At 37.0% G+C, this 26,935-nt stretch overlaps 7 protein-coding genes across 9 annotated transcripts; 3 read left to right on the top strand and 4 right to left on the bottom strand.

Moving 5' to 3' along the window:
• Positions 1-18: 18 nt before the first annotated feature.
• spn-E (spindle E) lies at positions 19-10,045 on the bottom strand. Its single transcript, XM_966648.4, has 20 exons — positions 9,598-10,045; positions 7,289-7,450; positions 7,015-7,236; positions 6,759-6,962; positions 6,551-6,715; positions 6,304-6,503; positions 6,097-6,257; positions 5,880-6,046; positions 5,494-5,827; positions 5,320-5,447; positions 4,670-5,274; positions 3,447-3,591; positions 3,167-3,391; positions 2,896-3,114; positions 2,717-2,851; positions 2,395-2,672; positions 2,073-2,346; positions 1,906-2,027; positions 1,638-1,856; positions 19-292 (listed from the first exon to the last, which is right to left on the bottom strand). Exons 1-20 carry the CDS (start codon positions 9,790-9,792, stop codon positions 157-159), a joined length of 4,296 nt encoding a protein of 1,431 aa, XP_971741.1. The 5' UTR covers positions 9,793-10,045; the 3' UTR covers positions 19-156.
• Positions 10,046-10,049: 4 nt separating this feature from the next.
• Positions 10,050-11,024, top strand: LOC660358 (uncharacterized protein). Its single transcript, XM_966595.5, has 3 exons — positions 10,050-10,197; positions 10,253-10,542; positions 10,590-11,024. Exons 1-3 carry the CDS (start codon positions 10,164-10,166, stop codon positions 10,980-10,982), a joined length of 717 nt encoding a protein of 238 aa, XP_971688.3. The 5' UTR covers positions 10,050-10,163; the 3' UTR covers positions 10,983-11,024.
• A 34-nt stretch (positions 11,025-11,058) lies between these two features.
• Positions 11,059-12,560, top strand: Task7 (TWIK-related acid-sensitive K[+] channel 7). The gene is made up of 4 exons (XM_966540.4): positions 11,059-11,267; positions 11,321-11,538; positions 11,586-11,986; positions 12,073-12,560. The coding sequence occupies exons 1-4, from the start codon at positions 11,141-11,143 to the stop codon at positions 12,347-12,349; spliced, it is 1,023 nt and encodes a 340-aa protein (XP_971633.1). The 5' UTR covers positions 11,059-11,140; the 3' UTR covers positions 12,350-12,560.
• Positions 12,561-12,566: 6 nt separating this feature from the next.
• Positions 12,567-14,106, bottom strand: mRpL37 (mitochondrial ribosomal protein L37). Its single transcript, XM_966486.5, has 5 exons — positions 13,846-14,106; positions 13,467-13,802; positions 13,133-13,419; positions 12,916-13,085; positions 12,567-12,867 (listed from the first exon to the last, which is right to left on the bottom strand). The coding sequence occupies exons 1-5, from the start codon at positions 14,031-14,033 to the stop codon at positions 12,622-12,624; spliced, it is 1,227 nt and encodes a 408-aa protein (XP_971579.2). The 5' UTR covers positions 14,034-14,106; the 3' UTR covers positions 12,567-12,621.
• Positions 14,107-14,160: 54 nt separating this feature from the next.
• On the bottom strand, positions 14,161-15,349 carry Idi (Isopentenyl-diphosphate delta isomerase). The gene is made up of 2 exons (XM_966431.4): positions 14,826-15,349; positions 14,161-14,776 (listed from the first exon to the last, which is right to left on the bottom strand). Exons 1-2 carry the CDS (start codon positions 15,129-15,131, stop codon positions 14,312-14,314), a joined length of 771 nt encoding a protein of 256 aa, XP_971524.1. The 5' UTR covers positions 15,132-15,349; the 3' UTR covers positions 14,161-14,311.
• A 74-nt stretch (positions 15,350-15,423) lies between these two features.
• Positions 15,424-16,782, top strand: LOC660111 (uncharacterized). 2 transcript variants are annotated; one of them, XM_064355521.1, is made up of 6 exons: positions 15,424-15,520; positions 15,777-16,136; positions 16,193-16,328; positions 16,375-16,553; positions 16,610-16,624; positions 16,683-16,782. In XM_064355521.1, exons 1-6 carry the CDS (start codon positions 15,478-15,480, stop codon positions 16,742-16,744), a joined length of 795 nt encoding a protein of 264 aa, XP_064211591.1. In that variant the 5' UTR covers positions 15,424-15,477; the 3' UTR covers positions 16,745-16,782. The 2 variants fall into 2 exon arrangements, with proteins under 2 accessions (XP_064211591.1, XP_015836856.2); XM_015981370.2 differs by having other exon boundaries at positions 16,671-16,782.
• Positions 16,783-17,142: 360 nt separating this feature from the next.
• Positions 17,143-25,759, bottom strand: LOC103313138 (kinesin-2a). Of its 2 annotated transcripts, XM_008195602.3 has the most exons (9): positions 25,638-25,759; positions 25,120-25,195; positions 24,137-24,226; positions 23,796-24,013; positions 22,990-23,093; positions 19,686-19,961; positions 19,505-19,627; positions 19,283-19,455; positions 17,143-19,124 (listed from the first exon to the last, which is right to left on the bottom strand). In XM_008195602.3, exons 1-9 carry the CDS (start codon positions 25,682-25,684, stop codon positions 17,250-17,252), a joined length of 2,982 nt encoding a protein of 993 aa, XP_008193824.2. In that variant the 5' UTR covers positions 25,685-25,759; the 3' UTR covers positions 17,143-17,249. The 2 variants fall into 2 exon arrangements, with proteins under 2 accessions (XP_008193824.2, XP_015836854.2); XM_015981368.2 differs by lacking the exon at positions 25,638-25,759 and having other exon boundaries at positions 25,120-25,299.
• Between the last annotated feature and the right edge of the window lie 1,176 nt (positions 25,760-26,935).

The following is a 26,935-nucleotide window of genomic DNA, read 5'->3' as shown; positions in this document are numbered from 1 at the left end:
CTCTTCATTAAAACAAGATTTTAGAAATAAAGATTTATTAAAAGCGTCATATAAACTTATCGAGATTCATACAGTGACAGGAAACAAAGAAAACTTTCTTTTACAAAACATAATAAACTCACAATAAAGTAACAAAATAAAAAGCGACACTATCTACTACTTGTTTTGGTTCAAATATTTAGCAAGATTAGATTTGTGCTCCTCTCTGAACAGGTGAATTCGGACATCACTTATATTACGTAGGGTGGCACTATTGCAGAGTTCGCACTTGATTTCCCGTTCTGGCGCAGTCCTAAAGAACCAAAATTTACATAAAATAGGCCCAAATCGAAGACAAAAAGAAATAGACAATGATTACAAAAAAATAACTATTTTACAGGGTGTCCCAAAAATTGGCATTTATTATTATAATCTTTCTCTGTTTACAAACCGTTCCAGTGCCGTATTAAAAATTATCAACTTGTTTACAAATTGAAAATGTGCCACCAATGAAAACTGTTGTAGATATGACATTCGTGTGTCATGATTGTTTTCTTACCTGAGTACCTGCTTCCCTGGACTTACCTATAGTTTATAAGAAAGCACTAAACCCTTATAAATGAGTATTTAAATAGCTAAGTAACCAATTTCTTAAAAATTATCTTTTTCTTCTTAACTACACTCACCGGCAAAATTATTGCAAGATTTGAGGCTTAAGAGTTCTGAAAATTGTACTGAAGTCGATGATACAGGATATTAGCATTCTCAAGTAACTTCGATGGCTATCAGTTTTTTAAAAACCATTGGTGTAGATTCATAGCTAGCTAATTAAATGTCAAATTATCAAAATCACAGCAGGCCATGTAGAAGGGAGACAGTTATCCAGACTCGAGGAGGTAATACCAGGTAATAATGATTTCTTCCGAATACCAAAGTTGCCTCAGTAGACCTTATCCAAGCCAAAAAAACCGATCCGAATAAAATTAACTATTTAAGTTTTTGTTTAATTGTCGACGTTACGGTTGTAGGTTTAGTTTGATTTAACATTACGTAGTTAATTAATTCATTTTTGATTAATTCATTTTTTAAATTTAGGCAGTAAAAAATATTAGTGATAGTGATTTAGAATAAGTCGTAATATTATTTAAGTGCTTATGCGGTGTGGCGAAAAGTAAATAAATGTTACAAGTGTAGACAAAGTGTAAATAATTGATTTAGATTCCGATTTTGACAGTGTTCGTAAATTTTTTGATCACTTTTACCAACTTAAGCAAAATTCGTACGCAAATGGCCTGAATCCGGTTCCGTACGGCTGTCTGCTCAATGTATTTGAGACCAATTTATGAGCTCTCTTTGTTAAAAAGATTCCCTGATTATTAGAGTCAAAATATTTTACTGGGGCCATATAACCTAATAACAATTTCTCAAAAAATTTGCTCTATTTTGGATTAAATTTTTGAAATTTTTCTTAAAAAAGAACCAGCAAATAACAAAATTCAAGATTGATCTTCAAAAAAATTTAACTTTGTGTGGAAATGTCGAATCTTTATTTTTTGTATATTTGGACTACTAAAGTAATTATCTACAACGCTCTGAATTCGGAATTCGCCAAATTTGAGACACCTGTATAATTAAATTCAATTTATAACATAACTCACCTTCTCGCAATTTGGGTAAGTTCGTCCAAATTTTTGTTAATCGACATCTTTGAGAGCCTATCTTCGCCAAACTTGACGAACCACAGATAAGACCATATAGCCTCCTCATCATCGTCCATGTCAATGCGTAGTATCTCCATATTATCCAAGCCCTTATTCCACACATCAGGATAGCGGACATTAACCCGATCAACAGTTTGCTGTCTCATATGTAACAAACTGAAAGCTTCAATTAGGGAACAGCGTCAAAAAAAAACAATTTCCTTACTGAAATAATTCATCTTTGAGAAACCGTTGGGTTGTGTACATTTCTTCAGGTCGTGCCAACTCCTCTTGAATTTGGCTCATTATTTTAATAGCTTCATTCATGTAGTACCTCAATGCGTTGATCTAGAATATCCAATTAATTTCTACCGCAACGACAACATCGCCAACCTTAGTAATTATTTCAGAGCGCAAATCTGTATCAAGCACGAGACAAATATCATGCATGGGGAAATTGGCTCTTTGGGTGACTTCCTTGTACCCCAACCCGCACAGAATTGAGGCCACTCGGCTACCATCAGGTGTCAATTTTGGCTCCATCTGGGGGCAGAACAGGAGACACATCAACATGGGAAACCCGGGAATGTTGGGCATGATGGTCGTTTGCGATATTTTCACCGCAGAAGTGGTGGACGACTGGGAGACTTGTCCGGCAACGAGCAACCTATGTTTTTTTTAAGAATTATTTACATTAACATTATTATCACTTTACGTGGCGTGATAATCCTCAGGATTGTCGTCTAGCATCACAGCGTTGACTGAATCACCATCAACGTGCACAGGTGCCCCCTGACTGGCCTGAACCAGACCGCAAACTTTCATCTCAAGAGGGCTGAAAGGACCCTTCAGTTCGATTATTTCAGTGGCTTCGCTCGATTCAGGCGCTTCGAAATCGGCGTAACTGGTCACAATTTGATTTTTGTTGAAGAGCGCGCTCATGTTGCTTGGATCTTCAGAGCTTTGGACTTTGAGACGCATTTCGTGGTCCATCTACAAGAGATTTATAATCTCGTAATATTTTTAACGGTACTCACTTTTGATCGTTGACTTTCTTCGCATTTTTGGCCGAGTCCTTCGTTAATCAACCACTGATTGAACGAGACTGAATTCCGACCAGGATTTTGCAGGAATAATTCGAGATGCACGACCTCATCTACCACCGAGAATACCTATAACTATGGTCAACCCATTTCTTATAAAAACGAACACATACTTTTGCATTTAACAAAACACCAGTCGTTTTCTTCCGTAGGATATTGTTGACACTTTCACTCCACAAAGCTTTGGGATTTAGGACAAGGTCTGGTTGCACTCCGCTAAGGACGCAACACATCGCGATTGGTTGAACCCGACATGGCTCACTGTTTTCAGGCAATTTATAAAGTCGGTTTTTGGGAACTCTTTGCACGTTCCCATAATCGATAAAACACACCTTTAACATTTTTTTATTATGTGATGCTAGTTAGTATCTCATTTTGACAAACCTGTGCAACGTTTGGTTGACCAGGTGTTAAGTCAATGACTTTGCATCTGTAAAATTTCCCGTCCTCATTAAACAACGCTGCGTATATGTCGCTGTTGACTTTGATTTTCTCTCCGGCAGGTTCTAGGAATACTCCTGGACCGTTCAAAGCCGCGAAAATTTGGTCTAGAAGCATGCGAGTTTCTTCATTCCAGTTCTGACAATAAAAGTGGCCCGCGTCAATAATCTAGTAAAAAAAATGTCAAAAAGACTAGATTGGTGGTTGATGATTAAATACTAACATGAGTTACAGTGACAGTGATATATTCTATATCTAGGGTAGGCAAAGGTGAATAGTCGAGAGTCGTGAAACAATTAACATCTTCACTTTCCGCAATCTGTCGTTTCGCCTGAGTCATATTAGCAAACTCCCATGCCTTGCTATCCCTATAATCAAAACAAGTGAAATTGTAGCTTTTACGGATACTTATTAAACAGTAAGTTGCAACACGGTCTAAAGGAACCGTGCTTGTTCTCGTTAGTTCCACTAGTTGCCAGAAAACACAATTGTTTTCACAGATAAACCTTCTCTAAAAGTTTTACAAAGGTGAATTTACCTTTGTTACTGCTAATAATTTAAGAATGTAAGAAAGAGTTTTTAATGTCTTCTTACATAAACCGATTTTATGCCTGGACGTTATGATGGAATGCATCTTTTTTAAATATCATTCATTTACAAAATGCCATTTTTCCTCTCCGGTTTAACTAAAAATTTAAATTATTAACATTGGGCCTCCAATTTCATTTGCAAATTTTCTATGGCATAACTAAGATTAAGAAAATGATAAAATAATTGCATTTCGGTTTGGAACAAGGCAAATACGCCTCAGAATTTACGTGTAATAGTAGAGAAACGTTTAGTAAAATTTAGTAATAGTTATTAACTATATCTCAAAAACTAGAGCATTCAACGATTAGTCAACAACAACAACGAAATCTGAGGCAACAGATTCATCGTGAACTAATGCCTAATGCTATTGTGTCCTTTACTTTGATATCAAGGACAATGAAAACTATCTTAATTTATTGTTATTCAATATAAACTGAAAAAATCCTCCTAGAAAATGTGAAAATATTCCGTTGGCATTAGTATGCCATGTCATAACCGATGTTGCCAGCCCACCAGTCGTCACTTCAATAAATAAATATTTGGAGGGTCTTATCCCTCAAAGTAACTACCACGCGTTATAATCATCATGAAGAACTTGGGCTAGCTAATGTTGTTGCAATATTAGTTGCACAGTTACAATTTCTTTTTTTTTTTGTAAATATGCAAAAAATATTCAGTTTACAAATAAAGTGGTTTGGAGGCGGTATGAAATATTAGAAGGACTAAGAGTTCACTCTTCACTAAATATTGCCAACTGTTTTTGAAACCGTTTTGTTATGAAGTTTTGCCACCTTAGCGAATTGAATAACGTCGTTTTTCATATATTACAGTAGATTTTTTTTTAACACAACTTACGGTAAAATACGCAACACGAAAGGAACTCTCATTTGCCTCTTCCTCACAGCTTCGTACACATCCACCGCTATGTTACTCGCAACCGTAGCGATGTACTGTCTACCATCAATTGTGACTTGTTCCGGTTGTCTGGTGGCTTTAAATTCGACAAAAACTTTGGTGCTCTGAGGATCGAATCCAATCTGGACGTTTGGTTTATCTTCGCAATTCATTAGTTTTTTTATTTGTCTGACATAAATCTGTCCTGGTTGGTTCATTTTCATATTAGTGAAATAAACCGTGTTGCAGGGATCGCGACCGTTGAGAATTTTCACAGCTTCTTTCGCGTCGACATTTCCAAAATCTGATGATTTTATGAAATAGTAAGGATAGAATGCGCCACAGATTATAACTTTCAGAACCATGGGTTTTTCAACAATGGACAGAGGAATACTGGACGGTCCTGGCAATTTTTGGATATTGAGTCGTTTTAAGCGCGAGTGAATCTCTTGGATTAGGATATCCCATTCTCTAAGTCCTTTCAAATTGACGAAATGCGTCTTACACCAACCGATTTCTTGGTGGCTCGAACTGAAGGCTCTATCTCGTTTCATACTCAGCCAAACCTACTTAAATAAATTAAAAACGTATAAAGAACAAGCGACACTCACATTGTACAAATTTAATAAAATCATAAAGTCGCTATGAGACCCATCAGCCCATACAAGTTTCTGTCTGTAAGTCCTGAACCTGTCGTAAAAGTTTTGAACGAATATATTTTTCGTCATACAACCAGCAGCTGTAAAATAACATTACTAAAATACCAAAAGGCAAATTGCACGCACCCATGATCACAGCTTCATCCAGGCAACTAAACATGTGGCCTAAGAGAATAAGTTTGGACAAATGTATGTCAATGGGAAGCGAACCCATCACGCGTCCCATGAAAGTTATGTCACCATCAGCGGGAGTGCGGTGGCCTCTACAAGTTTGCAGCAAAGCTCCCACTTCTTTCAAGTGCCACACACACTGTTCCACATCCTTCAAATTTGGAGGACTTAGGGCCAAAGAAAGAACATTTTTGGGAGTGTCGTTCAATCCCAGTAACTTCATATACAGAATTACATTCTCTAAAGGCGCTCTTTGCAGCTCAGGAACAGTAGTTTGTTTCATTTCGTGCTAGGTAGAAACAAATGAAAAATAAAAATATGCTTATGTTGGTTGTACTAACGAGGTAAAAGCTAGTGGGGACCACACGATACACTCTGCCATTGGCAACACGGCCAACTCTCCCCGCCCTCTGAATGCAGTTTGTATATGAAGCCCACTGCAGACTTAAACTTGAAAACTTTGTGACTTCATTCACAGTCATATTCTTGGTGAGACAGAAGTCAATCACTAAAAACATTTGGAAGTTCTGCTGTTGATTGAAACAATTTAAAACTTACCGAAATTGACATCAGGAACTGTAACCGAACTTTCGGCAATATTAGTCGACAGGATTATTTTTCTGCATCGTTGTCTTGGTTTCTGGAAGGCTTTGACCATGTGTTCCTGTGCCAGAGACGAGTGCAAGGGAATAATTTCCCATTCGAGAACGGAAGTGTTTCTAAAAACTGCCACTGAACACCGGAACATTTGTTCAATTTTAATACCTCTCCCTGACTAAAACTTTATGCATTTCTTCAATTTCATGAAAACCTGGCAAAAACACCAAAACACTTCCATTAATCCGTTCGGCAAGCGTCAACTTGCTCTCATTTTCTTCCAACTTGTCAAAAAGACTAATCAATTTGGCACAAACATCGTACTGCTCTTTGTGCATGCAAGGCTCTTCAAAATTGTACGGAGGCATCTACACAGTTATCAAGTAACAATTTGTGTTTCAAATGAAAGTCTTACCGCAGAAGCAAAATGTTCATTGTAATAAATGCTGACTTTGTATTCACTTTTTTTAGTGACGGGTAATACCGGAGCTAGTAAGTACTGCTGGGGGTTGTTGCGTGAAATACTTCGAAAATAGTAAGCAAAATCTTGTGCTTCCATAGTTGCAGACATAAGAATTATCTAATCAAAATTAAGAAATACTTAAATTATACCACGAACTTACCTTAACTGAAGATGAGTTAGTAAAAAGATATTTCCTCACAATCAAAAGCAAAAAATCGAGAGATTTGCTCCGTTCGTGTACTTCATCGATAATCACATGAGTAAATCTGTTCAAATTTTTCTGGGAAATCAATTTTTGTAACAGAACCTCAGTTGTCATATAAGTTAAAATCACATCATCACCGACGTTTTTATCAAGACCTACCTACAATACCAACATTTCTGTAACTCAAATTTTTGCATTAGCTAAAACGTACTTGATAACCACAAACTGTTCCAATGGCCCACCCTCGCTCTTCGCACACTCGTTGTGCAATATTTATAGCAGCTATTCTTCTAGGTTGAGTTACTACAATATTGCAAGGCGATTTTGTGGCTCTACAGTGGTCCAAAATGTACTGTGGCACTTGAGTAGTTTTACCACAGCCTGTAGGCCCGTGAATTATTACAACGGAGTTAGTGTTAATCATGTCAAGAATCTAAACAATTTGAAATTAGATTTGAACTTGCTTACATGAGAAACCAACTCACTTTATCACGAGACGAGTCAATTGGTAATTCCTTTTTGTAATAAGTGTCAAATTTGTAGGTTTCAAAAACTTTAGGAACGTGAAGAAGTTCCATGATGTCTGTTCCCAGAACAGACTCCTCGTGGCCATCCTCGATATCGGTGAGACCACCAGAACAAGGTGCCTGCACCAAATTTACTTTTTTTTAAATCTCCCCAAACTTAATAAACATTTTCAATTCGCTTAAAAGTAGAAACAGCATTGAGCCCGATTTGTAAAATCAATTAGTACACATTTTTTAAAGAAAACGAGCTTTTAGGGCAATATTTTTTTATATTATCTACTATACATTTTACAAGAATCAAACATAAAAAAATACAATTTTACAAAAGAGTATACAAGGGCAAGGTGAGGAATTTCCGGCCTACCATAGAAATAATATTGTTATCAATAAAATTTTTATGTAGGAGCAAGTCATCATGTCTCACGTCGTCTGCGACGCCGATGCGTCATAATAGCATTCCTCTAGAGCATTCCTCAAGTTTCGTCCTAATCTAACAAATAGTTTTTTTCTGAACATTTTTAAAGTAAAGGTGCATGTATGTTTTGAACAATGAATAAAATGGAGCATCACACCGTCATTAAATTCTTCGTTTTGGATGGTTTATCCTCAACAGAAATTTATCCAAAGTTAGTGAGAGTTTATAACGAGTCAACCTTTTCATATTCCACTGTAAAACATGGTCAGCTGAATTTGAATGAAGGGTTTTGTGAAAAACGACCAAAAACAGTAACCACGTATAAAACATCGAAAAATTTGGTATTGAACGATCGGCGAATGAAAGTGTATGAGATAGCTGAGAAAAGGGTGTAGTTTATTTTGCAACAAGAATTAGATACGAAAAAATTGTGTGCAAAAGGGTGCCGCATGGGTCCGATGCACTTGCCCACATAGGCGCTCTGGCGATGGGAAAAATGAAGGATTTACGACATTAATTATTAGAACATTCTTCATATTCACCGGATTTGGCTTCCTCAGACTTCCGTCAACCACAAATTTGAAAAATATTGTGGTTAGGAAAAATTATCACTCGAATGAGGAGATGATTGCGGTTGTAAACAAGCATTTTGCAGAACTTCCAGAAAGTCACTTCAGAGATGGGATTAAAAAATTAGAAAGTTGGACTAAGTGCGTTGAACTAAATAGAGATTATGCAAAAAAAATAAATACATATTTAAATTAAAAAACTAAGTCTTTCATCGTTGGGCCGAGAATTTTTCACCTTGCTCTCGTAAGACGCCTTCTAAAGTCGAAGTCGCCGACAACATTGAGATTTTATATGACTGCCACTCATTATCTGAATTGCAATTCAAGAAAGAAGCATGTACATTTTCTTCAGACCTAACAAGTTTTGCATTAGCACCACAGAACTATTAAATATGCTGTTGTTCTTAAACTTGATTGTTAAATTATTTAAAATATGACTCGGATTCAAAACCACAGCGTTATTTCTTCTTTCTTTCTCAAAAGCCACACTAAGATAGACCCCAAATTATGATACAAAACCGTTAATTCCCACAAAGATGCACACCACTAAGTTAAAACTCTTGTTATATACTCATGATTCAGTCGATAATGATCTAATGATCGATTAACATTAGATAAACGCAGAGTAGATAGGGTGGCGGTATGTTACAGACGGCTAAATACGCTCCAACTCTACATTAAGATAAAACTCGTACTTGATACGGCTGGGAACGAAACCGGATCAACTTGTTAACCAATTGTCCATTTTACAGAGGGTTCCGTTTTTATTGTTACAAATTTAAATACAACATTCAATTTAAGACAAAAGTTTCACATACACATGTATCGAAACATACCCTTGAAAGGGGGCGTCTTTTAGTGGGTTTTCCCAAATACTTCAGAAACCATTACAGATAAAATTACAAAATTTGGCACAGTTTATAATATTTAAACACCTAATCGAATTCTCAGATCAAATAAAAAAAATTAATCATAGGCGTCTGAACTTGGAAGGGGACGTAACGTAAGAAAGTTCCTTAACTATTTTGGATTTAGTTTTGCTACACTTTCAACAACAAAATCTTAAATTCCAAGGTTTATTAGACAAAAAGTCTGATGTATTATTTTGAGTAAAATTAATTTAAAGTGTATGTTACAATGTGTTATCACATGTCTATGTTTATAACAATAAAAACGGAATACCTGTATTTCTATGAAAACTATTAGAATAGTTTTAGCGCCTTCCTTACACATTATTTACAATTATGTTTATGACTATAACATCGGTATTTTCCAAACCTTACCTCTGTCTCAGGAAAGTAGGTACTCAATTCTTTCTTAATGTACTCTTGTTGTTCAGTGTCTGATTCTGATTCGGAATCGGAAGAGTTGTAGGTATTTTCTTCTGGTTTTTCATAATCCATGATTCCATTCACAACACCTTCCACAGGGACAGGTTGAAGCCTGTCGTTTAAAAAATCGGAAAGTAAATCACTCATTTTGGCTGATAAGGCTCTTCAAAACAAAAATAACATAACCTCAACTATAGTAAACCGAAAGTAGTCTGTCTGCTAGAAAACAAGTGGATTGCCACACCACAAACACACTTATTTATGCATTCTTGGTGGATATCAAAAGCCACAAACACGTTGTGCAAGCACGAAGAAAGAAGTGAAATATTCAAATCTCGGTGGTTTTCGTTTATTTTTGGAAAAAGTTGCACAAAACACAACCACGTGACCAGCTAAACAGCACTACCTCTCTCTTATTCTATGAGCACTACCATTCATAAACCGCAAACTCCCTAGTTTTGACAGCAGGAAACGTGGTGTACTAACCTCAAATGTATTTCTAAAACAACAATTTGAAAATGACCGTAATGGCCAAAGTAATAGAAACCAACGGTTCGGAAATGCATTTTTCACGTATTTTCAGAAATAACTTTTCCCTGTGTTTTAGATTCAGAAGAAAGCGTGGCTAGTAGTGAAGAATCGGTCGCATCAGAAACCGACGATACTCCAGGCACAACAAATGCAGGCTGGGCGGACTCTATAGCGAAAATTTTAAAAACAAATAAGCCAAAAGGCAAAAAAACTTTAGTTTTATCAAAAGCCAAGAAATTAACCGATGTTAAGAGAAAGAAAACGAAACCGGCTGGCTTTGAAGTGGCCACTGCTGAAGGAGACGTTAAACAAGAAGAACTTGAAGTTGAAGATGACGAAACTAGCGAACAAGCAATTAAACGAAAGGTTTGTATCCCTATTTACATTTTGTGTTTTTGCAGTTCAATTTACAGAAAAAAGAGTTGCCCAGTCTGAGGGTAAAACCAAAAATTTTGGACAAAGACCGGGAACGAACGTTATCGAAAATTGCCACAAAAGGTGTCGTCCAATTATTCAACGCTGTCAGAATGCAACAAAAAGACATCACTAAAAAGTTAGACGAAGCTGGGCCTTTAGAAGTGCGAAAAGAGAAAGTTCTGAAAAGTATTGACAAAAGAGCATTTTTGGATGTCTTGATGGGGGAGAAATCAGAAGTTGTGAATGAGAACGTTCAGAAAAGTGAAGAATCAACTTGGAGCGTTTTACGCGAGGATTTCATGATGGGGGCTAAAATGAAAGACTGGGATAAAGAACTGGAAGAAGAAAAGGAAACCGAGCAAGCTGAAGCTGAAGTGGAGTCTGAGTGATTTTTGTATAATAATTGTAAAAATAAAGTTTTATATTGAAAATCGCGCTTTTGCGCAGTCTTTGTATTGCTAGTTGCCTACCTACCGACGTCCAGCGTCCCTATCGTCGCATCGATTTCATCTTATCTCGCGTTCAAACTCACAAACATCGTTTTACGATGAAAAGACAAAATGTTCGAACTTTATCTTTAGTTGTTTGTACGTTTACTTATCTACTGATTGGTGCGGCTGTGTTTGACGCTCTTGAATCAAAAGAAGAAAGTAGACGAGATGAGTTACTTAAAAGTACGTATTCTTTTTTTCAAAATTGCGTTTTTACCATCAATAACCACTGGCAGCTTCGACGAGCGCTCTCAAGAACAAATACAACATATCAGAAGATGATTACAGGATGATCGAACTCGTAATCACAGAATACAAACCACACAAAGCGGGACCTCAATGGAAATTCGCGGGAGCATTTTATTTCGCTACTGTAGTCTTAGCTATGATCGGCTACGGCCACTCGACACCTGTGACAGCAGGCGGGAAGGCTTTCTGTATGGGATACGCAATGGTACTGACTTAAAAAAATCAGTGGTTTATTGTTAAAATTCGTTCCAGGTCGGTATTCCTCTGGGCCTTGTAATGTTCCAAAGTATTGGTGAACGTTTGAACAAATTTGCTTCAGTTGTTATCCGACAAATTAAAAAATATTTGCATTGCAAAAAAATTGAAGCGACTGAAATGAACCTAATGTTCGCCACCGGAATGCTTTCTTCCATCATTATCACAACAGGAGCTGCGGTTTTTTCGCGATACGAAGGCTGGACCTACTTTGATAGCTTTTACTACTGTTTTGTAACACTGACAACTATCGGGTTCGGCGATTACGTCGCGTTACAAAACGATAACGCTCTCAAAGACAAGCCGGGATATGTGGCTCTGAGTCTTGTCTTCATCTTGTTTGGCTTAGCTGTGGTCGCTGCGAGTATCAATCTACTCGTCCTTCGCTTCATGACAATGTAAGTAAAATAATTGTAAGAAAAAAAATTAAAATGTGCACCCTTTCATTAAAAATAAAACAACTGTAATTAATTTATTTTTTTAGGAATGCCGAAGATATTCGACGTGATGATCAAGACTTGCAGTCGTCCTCTCACCACGTTTTGACCCTTGATGGTGAAGTAATGGCTGTAAATGGAAAACTGCTAGCGGGACACGCATTTGTGGGAGAACCCGGAGAAATCGACCAAATGTCGGTTTGTTCGTGCAATTGTCTTGGTCTTAACCACGGCGAAAACCAAGAACTGCTCCTAGACACGAGCTACCACCCCTCACAAACCGTTTTGGCTTCCAGTTTAAAAATAAAACGAGCATCTGTGTGACACAATTTTAAACACAAATACAGTCTTCAGTAAATCCCCGAAACGACCAGCAACAGGTGTACCAACCCCTACAGAGAGATTCTACAATTCCCATCGGTTCCAAACGCTCAAATATGCTTGTATGATCACTCTGTATATATCGCGTAGTGGTGTGATCGATGTACTTGGTTTTTGATACTTTTAGACCAATAAATGTTGTAATTAAATGTTACTCAAATTCTATCAATGTTTTATGTGATAATTGCAATTTTTATATGTACATTTTATAGTAATTAAACGTTATTATAAAAACTTGTTAAAATATGCATTACTTCGCGGTTGTAGCCCTCCAAGACCGGTTTGCCGACTTTGTAGCCACAACTCTCAAAAAGCGGGATTCTGTTGGTCTGGTACCAGACATTTTTCACCCCACTGTCTTCCAAGTCAAGTGTGTTCAACTGAAACACCCCAAAGTGGAACAAGTGGCCGTTGGTGTGCACACACTGGACTGTCACAGGCTTGGGCAAAATTTTAACATCCTGAAACAAACAATTAAAACTTCGTACAATAATTGCTTTAATCCCTACCCCAAATTTTTCCTTGGCATATGACGCAGCCACTGTGAAGGTCTTCAAAAGGGAGCGTCCAAAAATTTGCTCGTCTGTTACAGGTTCCTCGAATATGTTTTTTACGTCGGTTTCCACATGCGGTATAAATATTGTGTGAGGGTGCGATTTGGCAAATTGAATGTTTATAGCTGAGACAATACCATTTAAAAATAATCAACAATTTTGAACAACTTACGATAAATTTGTCTAACTGTGTAAACATTTTCCTCATTTAGTGTTATGGTGGGTTCTATTGGGAAAATATCAGGTAGTTCGAGCTCTTTGGTTGGTTGGTCAGTAACAGGACTTAACGGCGATTTTGAAGTTAAAAGGGTGTCCCCTTTTAATTCAAACTGCATCAATTTGCCATACTTTTCAAAACTGTACGAGAAATGTGCGTCGTCAATTACAAACCGGTTTTTAACCAACTCCAAGTCACTCGTGTTTTCAATTAGTTGCAATAAGTTTGATAACAGTAACTTACTAAAAATAAATAATAAATTTGTAATTTTAATAACGAATGACATTACATGACTCGGGGCTGCGTAATGCCATAAACCCGGGGAAAATTCCAAGCCGGTCTCTCCGGGTCCTTCAACTTTGGCAGTTTTTGCTGCTCTGCATCAAACACGTGTGACGAAAGAATAATCTCCTTGACTCTCCTTTCAATTTCCTTATTACTCTCAATTGCTCTACTTTTCGGTAAACCTTCCGTAAGTTCCACGGTGTTTGTTAAAATCTTGGCCTGTTTAAGACCCTCCAAAAGCACATTGTTGTCTTTATATGTGAGCAAAACCCTGTCGTGCCAATTTGGGTGAGTGTTATCAAAAGCAATTGGTGGCGGCTTAAACCCCACAACCTCAACTCTACAAAATTGTTAGTAAGAAAATTTACAAATTCACTCATTACTTTTCGAATTTGTGTTGTTCCCTGTAGCTCTCTTGCAAGACATCTTCGGCACGAACTACCGGAATGCCTTTCTCTAACAACCTTTTCTCAGCTTGTGAATCCTCGATTTTTTTAATGCTTTGGTTCGCCCACAGTTTTTTCAGGTGCCAACCGATGTGCTGCTTGCAGAGGTGCCGAGAAAGCCGCATTTTAGTTCACTGATTGCGCCAAGATAACCTTACTTCACGAAAACTTAACCTCAAATTTGACACTTCATAACCTCAATTTGCACCTAAATGGTTCTATTTTTGTTATGCTAAGCAGGAAACAAAGTCAAATATTTTAACAAGCTTTATTGTTGACCCTTGTTATATATTTACATTATAAAAAATTAAATTGGGACAGATTAATAGAATATAAGCCAATAAAACAACCGCTTTTTAATCAACTTTCCACTTAGATTAAGGCCCTTTATAAGTAGTTAAATTTACTTCGGGAATCCTAACTTGAGGATTTTCTCGTGATCGATGATTTTATCTATTTTGTCTAAATTATCCCACCAAAGTTTGAGTCTGTGCTTGAGGATTAGGTGAAACCAGGGTGTTAGGGTCCCTAGGGTTGGTAAATGCTGGTCTAATTCGTGTCTCGGGACGTAGCTAATTTCTGAGATTTCGTTCGGATTCGGATTCACAGGGACATCACCTTGGAAGAACAAGACGTAATCAATCTCGTGTTCGCCCCATTCTCCATTCCCTTCGTCCTTATAGTGCACTCTCGTGATATAATTAAACTTCTCTAGAGGTAACTTGTCTTTGGGAATCCCCAACTCAAACCCTAACCTCCTCTGAGCCGCCTTTTTCACCCCCAAAGCGTCGCACTCCTCTCCCTCCCCTTCAATGTCCACGATGGGGTGACTACAACACGAATTCGTGTACAGTCCAGGGTATGTGATCTAAAAATATACAATTAGATTAATTTTAACAAAATAGAAAGCGTCCCACTTTTTCTTCAGAGCGCCTTTGCAACAGCAAATCTCCATGGCTGCTAAACAGAAACACACTAAAGGCCCTATGCAGCGGAATTTCGCCGTCTTTCTTCACTTGGTGGCACTCCCTCTTAGAGGCATGCCCTATAACTTTATCATTCTCATCAACCAGAAAAAGTTTCTCTTCGAGAGCAGCTTCTTGGCTCTTCTCAGCCTCACTTTTCTCTTCCTTGGTCGACTTGGCCCGCAGTAAAAGACTGTTTTGCAAAGTGCGATTTGCAGCTTTCTTTATAAAATTTCTAAAGGGGAGAGTCAGCATCATGATTTATAACCAACACACAAGAGAGCTTTTTATGGTTTTTTTGGTTCACTCAGCAAACACATAACACTTTAATTACACTGGTTTTAAGCCGCACTTGTAAATTGTTTCAATGTCGATAATTTTACGAGTTTTTGCCCAAGAAAATTGGTTAAATTGGACCACAGAATGACAAATGTCAAATTATCGAAGCATCAACCGTTATGCAACTAACAATACAATTCTGCCCAGTGTCGGAGGTGATACAGTGGCGGCGCGCATGCTTTCACTCAGGACAAGCGCACCCCACCAATTTGTTCCACGTTCCACTTTCTCTGAACCACTGCCAAGCATTGATTCAAATTTAAAAATGCAGCGGTTCCAAAGTTTCCTACTTTTCTTTATCACTTGGGGTGAGATAAATGTTTGATGGACCAAAGAATTTAATGTTTCAATTCATTGTTTTTAAATAATAGATGTTTCATGTTCGTGTATTTATTTATTGTTTACCCAACCCCGATTTGCTTTATTGGAAGGCGTTTCACACGTGAACGGCTCCAATAAATTCAAGCTTTAACGCACCCTTTGAAGCTAAATTTAGCACCACGCATCTTTTAAACCCTTATGACCTTAGAAAGAATGTAAATATTTAAAAAAATCGATTTTTAGAGTTCAATTCAGCCGTTCAAATAAATTACATTAAAGTTCCAAGTGCGGTCAAGAATGATTCGGGGTCGCCGGTAATTCTTGACTGTAATTACTCGGTCAGACCTGACGACAGTGAATTAGTAGTCAAATGGTTGTTGAACGACGAAGTGGTTTACCAGTGGATACCACCACAAAAACCACAGAGTTTAGGACGTCTGAAAAATCGGGTTGATTTGAATTACAAAGCGACCGACGATCCGAAAAGTGTTTACAGAGCCATGAAAATCTGGAATCCTACGACGGATATTGCGGGGGAATACCGATGTTTCGTGTCGACGTTCGCTGATGAAGATTTTAGTGTAAAAAACATGATAGTTTTTGGTTGGTTGATGGTAAATTACTGGGGATGATTGTATTTATTTTTTTTTAAATTGCAGAACCCGAACGCTCTCTTGTTATCTTGAAACAAGAATTTAACTACCAAAGTGTTAATTTCACTTGTTCCGCTAATGAAGTCTATCCAGCGCCGAAACTAATTCTTTACAAGGACCGGACTGACGATTTTTACAATAAGTAACTGTGAGATTGTTACAGAACAAGAATTAAAAACACATTTTAGAAATCCGCTCCAAACTCTTGAATGGAACACTAGTCGGCATCCGAACGGCCGATTTTCTGTGTTTGTTGTGGCTCACGCAATGGTGGATTCTTTAGTTCCTGGATCTTTAATTCACTGCGAGTTGCGCATTCCTGGCACTGGATATGTTAAGAAGCGAAGTTTGCTTTATTATCCCACTGGTAAGCAACTTTTTATTTAGTCAAAAAATAATAATAAAGTTATTACAAAATAATAGCTCAAACAGGATGTGGTAAGTCCAAAAATAATTAAATTTGGTCTTGTAGATTCTTTTTCAGGGAGAGCTTTAGATAGTTGTAGCGCTCAACTCGTCTTGATTCTGTCTTTACTGATATCTGCTTTCAGCATCTAATTGTGAATATTCTACTATCAAAGTGATTTACATTTACAGGACTTGCAAAAAAAATATGCAAATTTAATAATAAATCATTATTTTGTTGTCGTACAGGGTGTAATTATTGTTCTTGTTATAATGAGAGGATGTAATCATATTTGTTAATGTGTTGATGTTTGTTGTCGCCAAATCGATCCTCTCCTCGCTTTCCTCCCTTAAATTAATATTGCGGTTCCTGTAATTTATTGTCGCCCAATTAGTGACAAACATCGCGCCCTTGTGACGTCGTATTTTACGAGTCACCGTATTATGTTTAAAACCCATAAAACTTTAAGAGATTCAAAACTTCAGGTGTTCGACGGTGCCTTGCACCGTCCAATTTGTTTCATTGTTATTTCAGGTGTGAATTATGAAACTTGTATTTTTGTAAAATAGAAACCTCATGATTATTTATTAATAAATAAATAAAAAAATGTATAAATATGGTAATAAAAGTTCATACAATTACTTGCCAATATTATTGTTACGAAACACTGTCGCTGTGATTTGAAAGTTCCTCACGCGAGGCTTCGACCACTTGCCGTCTCATACTCGCCAGCTGTCTCAAATACGCGCTGGGGGTACACGAAGTGTATCTCTTTTTGCGTCTGGGCAAGCTTCCATAGTCCGAGAAAGTGACGGGATTGCTCTCCAGACTTGTGTCTTCATGGTGATACAAATCCCACGGATTGTAAATGCTTTCTTCGGTGGCGGCAGCAATTTTTTCTTCTAGTCTTCGGCAAGAATCCTCCAACAGTAACTCATACTTGTTGGTAAGGTCCAAGTCATCCTCAGTTTGAATGCAATTCGATTTCGTCGCTGCTTCTTCAGTTTGACATTTAACGTTCTTGAGGACTCGTCTCTTCCTCCTTCGTTTTTGTTGTTCCACCAAACCATTAATGGAGACCTGGACGTCGTATTCACGTTCCTGGTCCTGAATCGCAGCCTTCGACAAATTGTTCATCAAAATAGTTGCTTCTTCCAGAAAATCGGACATGGCTTTCATCATGCGGTCATTTTGACAGGTTCCAGATTTATTAAAATGGACTTTCTTGGAGTTTGCCATGTGATACTCCAGTGAGTCTGGAAGATCCTCCGGTTGTATGCTTCCTTCAGGGATGTGCTTCATGATTGATTTCAACACCAAAGGCTCAATTAGAGTTATACAATCGTCGCTGTAGCACATAGAATGAATTACATTGGGTTTAGCCATCTCTGGCACTTCTGGAGTGAAGACCTCGCATCTATGGAGAGTCTCCTCTTGGTGGCAAACTTCTGGAGCATAAATACTCGGAATGTTAACACAACTGACACGTTCTTGACACTCTGGAACCGTGGAAGTGTTGGCAACAAAACACTGGGGGTTGTCCTGCACCAAATCAAATGCTAGACCTTCCTCTTGTTCGAGAGTGTTAGAAGTCGCATGACGCAATTTACTCTCGAGAGTTTCTTTCGACGGTTCTAACGAGTTGTGGTTACTTATTAAATCAGGCGTGGGGAAACAAACATTTGATTGGTCATCCAAACTATCATCAGAAACACTTTCGGTAATTTTGCGCCCGTTGATATAATTGTGCGAAATGTTGATATTGACTGAAGAAGTGTAAATCGGATTGGCAGTGTGGGGGTTGAATATTTCAATTCTCGGTGGTTCTTGGAGATATTTAGTGAAGGAAACACTCGACTGGACTTGGGCTTGAGTACCACAACTTTTCGTCACAACAAACGCATTTTGCAAACTGTCAAGAAACGCACAACTGACTTCTTTGTCTTCCATTGGCAGAGTTTCAGTCGAAGTTTCAACATCTCGTACTTCGTACAACAGAGATTTCAAGTCGTCGACATCAGTCGATGTTTCTTTGACTCTCAAAACAGGGAAAAGTTCCGTTTGGGTTTCCTCATTTCGGAATTTGTGTGCTTTAAGCGCCCGCCTTGTCAGTTCCTTCAGCTGGAGCCGAGCATTTGAACAAATGCTCAACTCTTTTGGGGGGCCTGTTGGTAGGTCGGAAGTGTCAGTCGCGACTTCTTTTTTCTTGGTTTTGGCGTAAAGTCGGTGTGTGACCGCTGCCACGATTTGTGATCGTGGTTTGACTGGAGCTCGTCGGATTGAGTCGACTTTGGCCTCGACTTTAGGTTTGGGTTCTAAACTACTCTTTTCATTTTTGGGTGGTTTAGCTCTGCGTAAAGCTTCCTCCGAGCTGTATTTGCGAGTTGGTACAATGGGTTTTTTGAGGGGGTGGTCAATGCTGGAGGTGCGTCGAAGACGGGAGGGTTCTGGTTTGTTGGAATCAGTGAAACTCATCACAGGGATGAGTTTCTCGGTGGTGTTAAGGTTATCGTTAGACATGGGTTTCTGGAACTTTAGAGAAAAATCGAGATAACAATAAACATTGAAAAAATATGAAAATGGCTTTAATTCATTATAATCACTTAAAATAGCACAACTACAGTATGTTTAGTCGTGTTTTTTTTTTGGTGAAATTATTGCATTAAACGGGATTTTGGATGCGCACTCACCTGTCCCAGGCTGAGCAGCTCCCTGAGCCTTGCGATTTCAGCTCTTAGCTCCCTGATGGTCCGCTCCTTGGGGTCTTCATTAACGACTGGAATGGACACGATTAGCTTGGCCCGTTGCCCAAACCTCAAAGTATTCACCGTCTCACTATAGCACTCACTGGATGGAGAAATAGCTGCAACAACACCAATAGACTCACAAAGAGGTGACTTCTTCCCACTCACTCGCAATCATCACAGTGTCGGAGTTTCCTCCCAGCGTGTCTTTTAATAGCCATGTCAGCACCGAATCCCTGAACGGAATAAACCTCCTCCTGATCCCCTTGGAGCTCTTGGCCGTGTCTTCGGCTGGAATTGAGAGCGGCGCCAGTCGGTATATTTTTAGTCTTTTCACGTAATCACATACCCAAGGCCGAGATGACGTTCCCCAAGGCCACTAAACTTTTGTTGATGTTAGCACCCTCTCGGAAGCGGGATGCGGTGTAGCACCTGTTTCCGGTGCGTTCACTTCCGGCTAGATCGACGAGGGTGAGTTTGATTTCGTCGAATTGGATGATGAAGACGGAGTGGCTGCGGCTGGACTGAGGGTTGGTGAGGGTGGCACCCACACGACGGTTGCTGTTGCCTGTGCTGAGGAGGCGAAGAAGAGTGCTGGAGTCCGGCGCTGGGTGCGAGGACAGGCCTGGGAATTGGGTCAAAGTGGAATAAAAGAGTTATGTAACTGGTGGATTCCCATCATGGGTTTTGTGATGTGCAAAGTGGGCGGAGAGGTAGTTATATAATGGTGGGTGAGCAAGAGATAATTACAATAATACAGAAAATTACCGGATTGATAAGTTATGTAATCTAATTAACAGTGTATTTGGTGTTTCGGTTTTATAATTGTTTGTGAAATTTAGAGTAAAAATTTTAAATATTACTCAAGTCTCCTAAAAATCGTAATAACCTTAGATAAATAAAAGTAACAAATCAAAGGCCACAACGCAGTGCCTCGTTCGTTATAATATGAAGAATGTAATATTTCTTCGGCACTATAATTGATAGAGAACATATTAGTTTTCGTTGTGGCCTTTGTAATCTATTTAGTTAAACAATAGTTGATAAATATGACATTTTACTAAAAATTAAAGTTTAGGTGAAAAAAAACAGTGCAAATTGTAACTTAAAAAAAAATTTGTTTTGTGTTTAGGTACAGTAACATTTCTTCTGTTCTTTTAGAAACACATACCCTCCTGTAGCAAGCAGAGTCAATAATTTTCCAATAAATTTACGGCTGAAAATGGCATGCTTTTTTCATAAATATTATTCCAATTAATCACCTGCTATTTAATAATATAATGTAACATTCTTGATCAACAGACCATAAACTATGAAGACGGTCTGTTGTAATGTATTAACCGGATAATAAAATCCAGTTTTACGAGTACTTATTATCTTGGGTAATTAATTAATAAACAGAGACAAGTGAATTTTATTTCAAGACAAAAGTTTCCACACAATAAATTATGTTCATCGAGAATAATAGTATTTTTGTATTTATAAACTTCCTTCACTGAAACAATACTAACAACCTGTTCTACATTTATAAGTGCGTTTGCTGAGTTATACTCCAATCCGCTTATGGTTTACATGTAAAATTTCATCTACAGTTGTCATAATTAAAAATCGGAGGCTGATTTTTTCTTTAATAGCAACTGGTCAGTTTGTTGCTGATGTAGAAATTGTGGAAGTAATGTAATCGTTTAGTAAGTAATTAATTAAATACTTCTAGAAACATATCTCAATTTTGGCGAATGTAAACTGATAAGAAAAATACGTTTTATTTTGTGATTTAGTAATAAAATTATCACAATCCTGTGAAACGAATAATCTCAAAATGTGGATGGTCTTCGAATATATTTAATACCAAAATCCCGATAGCTTTTTTATTCCGAACAGCTTATTTAAGTAATTATGTAATTATTTTATGAGAAAAAAAAACATAAAAAACATAAAGAAAATATTTATAAATGTTATTAATGTATATTGATTACTGGTCAAAGTTATATCAACAACGACGCAATTTTCAACGTTGTTGCAAATGTAAAATTTATGAAAACAATCGTAATGCAGTCGTTTGGTAATAAGCGAGGTAATTAAATATGTATTAGCTGTTTCAAAATGCCAACGACGCATTTTACCGATTTATTTTTTTAAGTAAGATTGATAAAATTGTAAAATAGTTACTAATGATTAGATCTCTCATTGAAAGTATAAACTGCATTAGCTATGAATAATTTATAACAGCAAATTTTAAGCGAAAATGCGACGTTGGCGTTTTTATAGTTTTGAAACAGCTTATCAGCTGTTACTTATTAGTAAGTAGTAAATTTTGTCGAAACTAACCGATAAATGTCATAGGGATAATATTGAGGTTGAAACCTATTATCCTATAACTTTTTTGAACCCACATTAAGTTTCATCTCCGTTTTTTATTGGTTGTTATAGCAACAACGATTAACCGCCTTTAAATTAAAAAATAATACTACAGAATATTTAAGCTTTTATTGTTATTTTTTATTGATTTTGAGGTTCCGAGTTACCGCTTTGTTTTATTTGAATTATGCAAAATTTGTAAATTCTTTAGCTTTTGGAAGTTATTGTAGTATGTTTAACTAATGTAAAATAAAAACGGTGAAATGTCATAATATGTCGTGTTTATACCAAACTTTTAGTCTACAGACACCTTGATGGAAACAAGGCAAGGCGGTGTTTAAGTGTCTGAGCACAATTGGGATAAAAAAGACGAATCAAAAGTTTTTTAAACGTGTTTTTTGGACATAATTTTATGCAAAATGTATCTATTTTCGTTTTTATACATTTCAATCTTTTTGTATAAGTAGTACAAAACAGGTAAATAATGAAAACATAACGAAAAAATTAAAAAAGTAAAATGAAAATATGAAACTCCTTGCTTCTGCAGCTAATACTAGAATACCATAAGCAAAAATATTTATTGCCTAATTCGGCCAGAAATAAGTGTTCTATATTTGGCCAACTCAACCGGTTTCTTGATTTTTTTATTTTTTAGAATCTTTTTTCATCATAAAATAAATCTGCCTATTTTTAATTTTAATAGTCGGATGCACTGACAACATTTTCCACTATAAGACTACTTTAGTTTTACAGTATGTATAATATAGTCTTTATCCTGCAAGATTTATATACATATGGCGCTCATAAAATTAGTCTATTGTGTAAAAAGTAACTGATATCCTATTGAAAAAAAGCGCCAATCGTAAATATAACTTAAACATTGCTCACAGTGTAGCAAGAATTATTTTTAAACTTTCCTCTGAATTAAGCAACGCAATGAAATCGAGTATAAATCTGAAATAAGCATAATTATAATTAAATTACATATAGATATTTCGTGTGTTAATAGAAATATTTTTAACACCACTGTTTACCACAAAATTTGACCAAAAACTAAATTGCATTTTTATACAGAGACTTGTCACGCTTTTGCCGTAAGTGCCATTCACCTGTCTTGTAGCTAAAACATTTTTTTACATATGATACTGACAGCCAGAATAATCGTTAAGTTTTTTATAGGTTTAGGTAAAATACGAAATTTCCAGGACATGTGTATAATTAGCTTATAAAAAAAATAAAAACATGATTTTACACATAATTGTAATTTTACAATCAATCGCTTCAATTGTAATTACCTTGAACGTAAGGTCCTTTCTTCGGATGTTGCCTTATCCTGAGCGCGCACGTGTCATCCTTAAGCAGCAAATCCCTCACTTTCTCATTGTATATCTCCAAATAACTATAAACATATTTCAATTTAAAAACAAATGAAAATCACTCGCGTGACTTTCGCTACCGGCAAACTCCGCGCCCGAATGATCACTGTCTGGAATTTAGCTACAACACACTTTAACTTGTCAGAGAGTTGCAAAAGTAATAAGTAAATAGTGAGAAAGTTGCACGAAAGCTTCCGCGACTGCCGACACAACAATAATTAATTCTTCACATCTTATTAATGAGATAAGATAAGAAAACTCAATTCCATGTCGCGAGTGAATTATGGTGGATGCGCTGGGCTAGAACGGGAGTGAGCTGAAACGATCAAAGTTGGGCAATTTCGAGTAATTTAAACGAAACGCGTAGATTTTGGACCAGTCCTGGTCGATAAACAATCATCCTTGCATGTGTGAAGTGTGAGAAACGCCGCTGTTGGCGCTTGATAACGGCAGTTACATGGGATTAGATCTGGAGGCGATAAGTGTATTAAATGTTACTCCGGTTTAACGAAATAAGCACTCGAAAGTACTTAATGTGTTGCTACAACTTTTCGATCCGATTTTAAAACTAGTACCTTCGTTATTTAGTAAAATTAAAATACCCATATCCGGTAATCGTCCTTGTGCATGCGTCCTATCAGTAGTTACGATAAGCACGCACACAGACGACTAGGTATATCCAAAAATTGTGTAAAATATTTCCTGTTGTCACTTTCTAAAATTACCTGCAGGTTACTTTTGTCTTCTCCATTTCGCTTCCCACTGCACTTTCTTGCAAATAGTCGAATACCTTTTGGCACAATTTGGGTGTGACCCCTGGATCGTGCGGAAACCCCATCATGGTGTGCGTCTTTCCGGAGGAGCTTTGTCCATAGGCCAAAACGCATGAATGATACCGCCTTTTGATCGCTTTGCTGATGACATTTTCAATAGCTTGGAACACCTGACGGGCCATAAAAGCACCCTTTTATCTTTCCATACCAGAATTTATAGCCATCGAACGAAAATAGTGGCCAATTAGGCGGCGATGCAGCCAATTGGCCAACAAAAAGAAGGAAATACGTACATCATCCTGTGTGGAATTCTCGTGCAAGCAGAAGTCGAAGGTGAATCTTCTGATGCGCTTGCGACTGTCGCCGGCATTCTGTTCGGGTACCTGGAGATATAATTAGATCAAAGGATGGCTTGAAATGCGTCAAATTAAAGATGAAATGAATGAAATTGACGTTGCGGCCCGTCTCTCGCTCTCAGATGGTATCACCTGCGAAGGGACCGTCGTAAATTTGAAGAGGCACCGCAGGACACGTGTTGAGAAGACGTTTACATCTCAAAACAAACCGTTTGTTGTGTTGTTGAGTTGTGATCGTTGATAAGTGAGGCTTTTATTGTAATTGCTTCCACAGGAGGGAAAAGGATGATTGGGCGATTTAGCTTCGAGATACTGAAGTTTTACTGTTATGATAATTGCTTAAAGATAGCCACATAAATTTGCCGAGTTTACAGTAAAAATTGTGGCAAAAATAATAAACAACGGAAAAAATCATTAGACACGTTCCTGTGGTTTCAGTACAAATAAATTCCTACGAGAACGTTTAGTTTAAATCAATAGGTGTGTATTTATGTTCCGCCTGAAGTATTTTTAGGTGATTGTTTAATTTTTACTTACTTCCAATTGTATATTCCAATTTGAGGTTTTTGAAATAGTGGTAATTAAAAATGAAAACAGAGTTTTTGCGGCATCGTGTATCCGTTTAAAAGGAAACAAAAATAAGCATTTTCAGCTCGCTGGAAATGACGACACTCATCATCTGCCGTTCTTGCTTCACCGCTCCGAAATAGCCTCATTAAAACAATGTCATTTCTTATCTTTACGACTTAGCCCCCTTTTTGAGAGTGTTTATTCGACCCGACCTATTTTATAATTAGCACTGCGAGTGCACCTATTTTAATTTTAGAATCGCAATGCATCATTCACTTTATCGTAATTAAAATAAATCACATGTTAATCGGGCGACAAGTGGCTCTCGAACCAACTCTTCCGCTAATTACCTTGATATTCGTCACGGCCACAGTTTTCCCATCGTCCTCAACTTCCAAAATCGTGGAGGAATTGCCCTCGAACTCTCTGCAAACATGTAAACAAATTCCTGCTGAGAATAAAGCGTGCAAAGAGAATAAGAACAAGAAGTGAGGAGAAGTCGACATAAACAACACGGTGAGCTTGAGAAAGAGTGCACTGACTTTTTGCACTGCTCTGGCTCTAAATTTAGACGTTTCCGTGGGATATGCTGCACACGTGACCGGTGTTCTTTGTTTACTCTTCCCGACCGACCCCTAACACCACATCCCTCCACCCAATAATGATACATTTTTTTAAAATAAAGTTTCAATTAAAAATAATAAATTTTAAAAAATTATAATTGTAATTAAGAATAAAAAATAATCTATAACTTATTAGAAATATTTTTTTACTTACAACTACGAGTTGTTGTATATTTTCCACATAAATGGTCGCAGAACTGTGATAAAAATCCGGATTTTTGAGATTAGTTTTTGAAAAAACATACCTTCGAGAGAGTGGTCGTACTCGTACTCCAACCTTAAGGTGAGTCATCTTCTTTCAGAACACTTATACACACTGACGGAGACACAGCCGACATCTGGATCGACTCCAGCCTCCCGCCAGTGTCGCAGTGGATCTATATTTGAATTTTCTATTTCCAAAACGGTTCAAATCGAATATTTATCAGGAAAAATTATGATAATTAATGTTGGCTAGTTGCTGTTTTGTAGAGTGGGACTAATTAAGTTAACTGTCTCGGAAGATTTAAACAGAAATCGTGGAAATACGTTCAATGTTTATTGTTACTACTTTTTTATCTAAATAAAAACGTGAAGTTATTATTTTTTCATTTTCATTGCGGATAAACGACGATGGACCTTAAAACAAATCTGGTGTAATTATCAAATTTTTTCCTGTTCACACTTTCAAACTAAAAAAACAATTAAAATTAAATAGTTAAACATTTTGGTTACAAAGTACTAATTTTGTAGTAAAGAATAAGTCTTACAAATTATAAAGAAGGAAATTCTCAGGTTTCAGAAATTATAATTTAATTTTCATTTTCAGTTTAAAAGGAGTTGCACAAAAGTTCTCTTTGTGAAACTACTTTCGGTTTCACAATGAACAAAGTGTGAATCCAAAGTAAAAAAAATATTTATGAGTACATCTCAAAAACTAATAGGTAGTCGCATAAAAACCAGCGTTTGCTATTAAATATTTAAAATTCTTTTAAAATATTGAACAACAAATTAAATAATTAATATTCTACAAAATTAATTCTTGTTGTTGTTTGCAACCCCTGAAATAGTTATTTACTTAACGAGTTTGGAAAGTGCAATTTCCCACATGAGCACTTTGTTTGATGCACGAGCGCAGCGAGCCAACCTATTAAATGTTCCTATCCATTGTTGTAAAGTAAAAAACACCGCAATGTGGGAAAGTACGCTATCTAAAAGCTATGAGTACAAAAATGATGTTTTGCGATGTTAATTCTGATGAGTGTGTAGAGGCTGTTGTTAAGGTAAAATTAATAAATCCGGACAATCAGTCAAATTATTTATTTCAAGTCGACGTGTCGGGTACATTTCTCCCTTATTCATAACTTAAATAGGACTGAGTGCAAAAAAAACTAATTTTATAGACTCAAATGAATACCTAAAATAGACATTATTGGGAACGTGAAGGTACACTAAACTCTTTTTATACAGAAAGTTTGAATTTGTGTGTAATTTAACCCAAAATGATCCAAATTAGCTGCTGCCACTTTTTCTAAAGGTTTTTGCTTTTAAAATATATCGGGTG

Source organism: Tribolium castaneum, chromosome 3 (assembly GCF_031307605.1).
Source record: "Tribolium castaneum strain GA2 chromosome 3, icTriCast1.1, whole genome shotgun sequence".
Classification (NCBI taxonomy): Eukaryota; Metazoa; Arthropoda; class Insecta; order Coleoptera; family Tenebrionidae; genus Tribolium; species Tribolium castaneum.
The sequence above is the reverse complement of the archived record's forward strand: the minus strand, read 5'-3'. Positions and strand labels throughout refer to the sequence as shown.

Excerpts from the sequence above, each read along its gene's own strand:
- spn-E (XM_966648.4), bottom strand. The coding sequence starts at position 9,792 with ATGAGTGATTTACTTTCCGATTTTTTAAACGACAGGCTTCAACCTGTC. Across the intron at positions 6,963-7,014 it reads GAACAGTTTGTGGTTATCAA|GTAGGTCTTGATAAAAACGT; the intron begins GTACGTTTTAGC and ends TTGGTATTGTAG. Across the intron at positions 5,828-5,879 it reads TCCCCACTAGCTTTTACCTC|CACGAAATGAAACAAACTAC; the intron begins GTTAGTACAACC and ends GTTTCTACCTAG.
- LOC660358 (XM_966595.5), top strand. The coding sequence starts at position 10,164 with ATGACCGTAATGGCCAAAGTAATAGAAACCAACG. Across the intron at positions 10,198-10,252 it reads CAAAGTAATAGAAACCAACG|ATTCAGAAGAAAGCGTGGCT; the intron begins GTTCGGAAATGC and ends CCTGTGTTTTAG. Across the intron at positions 10,543-10,589 it reads AACAAGCAATTAAACGAAAG|AAAAAAGAGTTGCCCAGTCT; the intron begins GTTTGTATCCCT and ends TTCAATTTACAG.
- Task7 (XM_966540.4), top strand. The coding sequence starts at position 11,141 with ATGAAAAGACAAAATGTTCGAACTTTATCTTTAGTTGTTTGTACGTTT. Across the intron at positions 11,268-11,320 it reads ACGAGATGAGTTACTTAAAA|CTTCGACGAGCGCTCTCAAG; the intron begins GTACGTATTCTT and ends AACCACTGGCAG. Across the intron at positions 11,987-12,072 it reads GTCCTTCGCTTCATGACAAT|GAATGCCGAAGATATTCGAC; the intron begins GTAAGTAAAATA and ends TTATTTTTTTAG.
- mRpL37 (XM_966486.5), bottom strand. The coding sequence starts at position 14,033 with ATGCGGCTTTCTCGGCACCTCTGCAAGCAGCACATCGGTTGGCACCTG. Across the intron at positions 13,803-13,845 it reads GAACAACACAAATTCGAAAA|AGTTGAGGTTGTGGGGTTTA; the intron begins GTAATGAGTGAA and ends ACAATTTTGTAG. Across the intron at positions 12,868-12,915 it reads ATGCCAAGGAAAAATTTGGG|GATGTTAAAATTTTGCCCAA; the intron begins GTAGGGATTAAA and ends TGTTTGTTTCAG.
- Idi (XM_966431.4), bottom strand. The coding sequence starts at position 15,131 with ATGATGCTGACTCTCCCCTTTAGAAATTTTATAAAGAAAGCTGCAAAT. Across the intron at positions 14,777-14,825 it reads AAAGGCGCTCTGAAGAAAAA|ATCACATACCCTGGACTGTA; the intron begins GTGGGACGCTTT and ends GTATATTTTTAG.
- LOC660111 (XM_015981370.2), top strand. The coding sequence starts at position 15,478 with ATGCAGCGGTTCCAAAGTTTCCTACTTTTCTTTATCACTTGGG. Across the intron at positions 15,521-15,776 it reads ACTTTTCTTTATCACTTGGG|AGTTCAATTCAGCCGTTCAA; the intron begins GTGAGATAAATG and ends ATCGATTTTTAG. Across the intron at positions 16,329-16,374 it reads ACTGACGATTTTTACAATAA|AAATCCGCTCCAAACTCTTG; the intron begins GTAACTGTGAGA and ends AACACATTTTAG.
- LOC103313138 (XM_015981368.2), bottom strand. The coding sequence starts at position 25,275 with ATGTCGACTTCTCCTCACTTCTTGTTCTTATTCTCTTTGCACGCTTTA. Across the intron at positions 24,014-24,136 it reads AGAATTCCACACAGGATGAT|GTGTTCCAAGCTATTGAAAA; the intron begins GTACGTATTTCC and ends ATGGCCCGTCAG. Across the intron at positions 19,456-19,504 it reads CGACACTGTGATGATTGCGA|CTATTTCTCCATCCAGTGAG; the intron begins GTGAGTGGGAAG and ends GTGTTGTTGCAG.